This window comes from Aplysia californica, unplaced genomic scaffold (assembly GCF_000002075.1).
Source record: "Aplysia californica isolate F4 #8 unplaced genomic scaffold, AplCal3.0 scaffold00457, whole genome shotgun sequence".
Lineage (NCBI taxonomy): Eukaryota > Metazoa > Mollusca > Gastropoda > Aplysiida > Aplysiidae > Aplysia > Aplysia californica.
In genome coordinates, this window is record NW_004797727.1 from 266,297 (window position 1) to 268,178 (window position 1,882).

Sequence of the window (1,882 nt, forward strand, 5' to 3'; positions counted from 1 at the left end):
AAGTGGAGATAACTGGTCGGGCCAAATTGCCCTCAGTTGACTTAGGTGAGAACTAGTACCCAGTCCTTTCTGAGTGGACATTAAAAAATTTGACCCTTTTCGTCATCTCTGCTAACAAGTCAAGGTCAGCTCCTCTTGCCAGGGACGAATAGCACCATCATTTATTTGTGTGTAGTCGAAGTTTAAATATGATAAATAGTGTAGTCGAAGTTTATGATAAATATATCCATTATATTGCGAAACCAGTCTTTCATTTCTCCTCTTTGCTTTACTTTCTGTCTATATTTTTCGTCTACAGATCCTGAACATTCAGAGGAAATACCAGGCTGGTTTTGAAGACAGACTACATCAGATCTGCTTCTCAATTACGTGGCTACATTTCAATAATCTCTACGATAAAATAATAGATCATTTAAAAGAATAGAAGCGGACTTTCACATCTGCGGAATAAAAACTGTGATAGTAAGTTCGTAAGGAGAGTTGGGATTACAAGACGACCCATCACTGAGGTGTGTGTTTCGTAACTTGTTTACTCTCTCCCTGTCGGCCTATCGTTGGGTACACCGGGCAGAGATCTAAACAGTCGAGTAGACCAGGCACAGATCTAAACAGTCCACGTCACGCTTGCCTGCCCCAGGCCACTTCCGCCGATTTTGGCGGGTCATCAAAAACCTTGGCAGGTGGTTACGTCAGCCCCGATTGTTCCTCTGCGACGCTGCCAGTCGGTCGTTATCTTTTCTTTTAATTTGTTATCAAGTTGGTCTTCCACTTCACCGTTTTCCAACTGGTCTCCCACTTCACCGTTTTCCAACTGGTCTCCCACTTCACCATTTTCCAACTGGTATCCCGCTTCATATTATTTTTTTCAATTGGTCTCCAACACCACTATTTCGTAACTGGCTGCACGAAAAGAAACAAACAAAAAACAACATTGTCCCAGTTGGTCTTCCTCTTTTTCTTTATCCAGTTCGTCCTCAATACCATTATCTTATTCCTGGTTGTATAAAAGAAAAACCAGACAACAACAAGAGAAAACAAAGACTAAAACAATGGCCAGGAGGTGAACCCACAAGAAAATCCCAATATAACACAAAACAAAGACCAAAACAAAACAAAGACCAAAACAAGCGCCAGAAAGGAACCCACAAGAGACAACAATCACCCAAACAGTATGAGGCAGGACGTGTTTACCATCACTCCCTCCACCAAAGCGCACGGGACACAACAAGTCCCTCCATCACCTGGAGGGATCCTCAAGACTCCGGGGAAAGTGAGCTGTAACCCAAACGGCAAGTTCCGGCCTGGCCCGCAGGGGGCGGGGATGAGGCGGAGTGTGTCGGTGGAGAGCACCTCGACCTTTGACCCCTCGGAGCTGGAGAGGCCAGGCAACTTGTCCAGTCGGCAGAGGTGAGTGTTTGTCTGTGTGTGTGTGTGTGTGTGTGTGTGTGTGTGTGTGTGTGTGTGTGTGTGTGCGCGCGTGTGTGTGTGTGTGTTTCTTTATTTGTCTGACTTTTTTCCTGTCTGTCTGTCTGTCAATGAGTGTATCTGCAAGTCTCACTCTGTTTGTCTATCTGTCTGTCTGTCGATGTATGTGTATCTGTCTGCCTCTCTCTGTTTGTCTATTTATCTGTTTGACTGTGTGTGTATCTATCTGCCTGTCTCTGTTTGTCTACTTGTCTATCTGACTGTGTGTGTATCTATCTGCCTGTCTCTGTTTGTCTACTTGTCTATCTGACTGTGTGTGTATCTATCTGCCTGTCTCTGTTTGTCTACTTGTCTGTCTGTCTGTGTGTGTTAAAGGCTGACGCTCCATTTGCCCAGGCCTGTAGTTTTCTACACACTCTGGAAAGATGCCCTGAAGGCTTTGTGTGTGTGGGGGGGG

General features: G+C 45.1%; 1 protein-coding gene across 1 annotated transcript in view; it reads left to right on the forward strand.

The window, feature by feature from the left end:
* The window catches only part of LOC101862058, a gene marked incomplete in the record, with an annotated part of 69,542 nt that overhangs the window by 3,035 nt on the left and 64,625 nt on the right, over window positions 1-1,882 (forward strand). Inside the window, 1 exon segment of the mRNA XM_013086351.1 lies at window positions 299-1,407. Coding sequence (XP_012941805.1) covers window positions 1,172-1,407 — 236 coding nt within the window.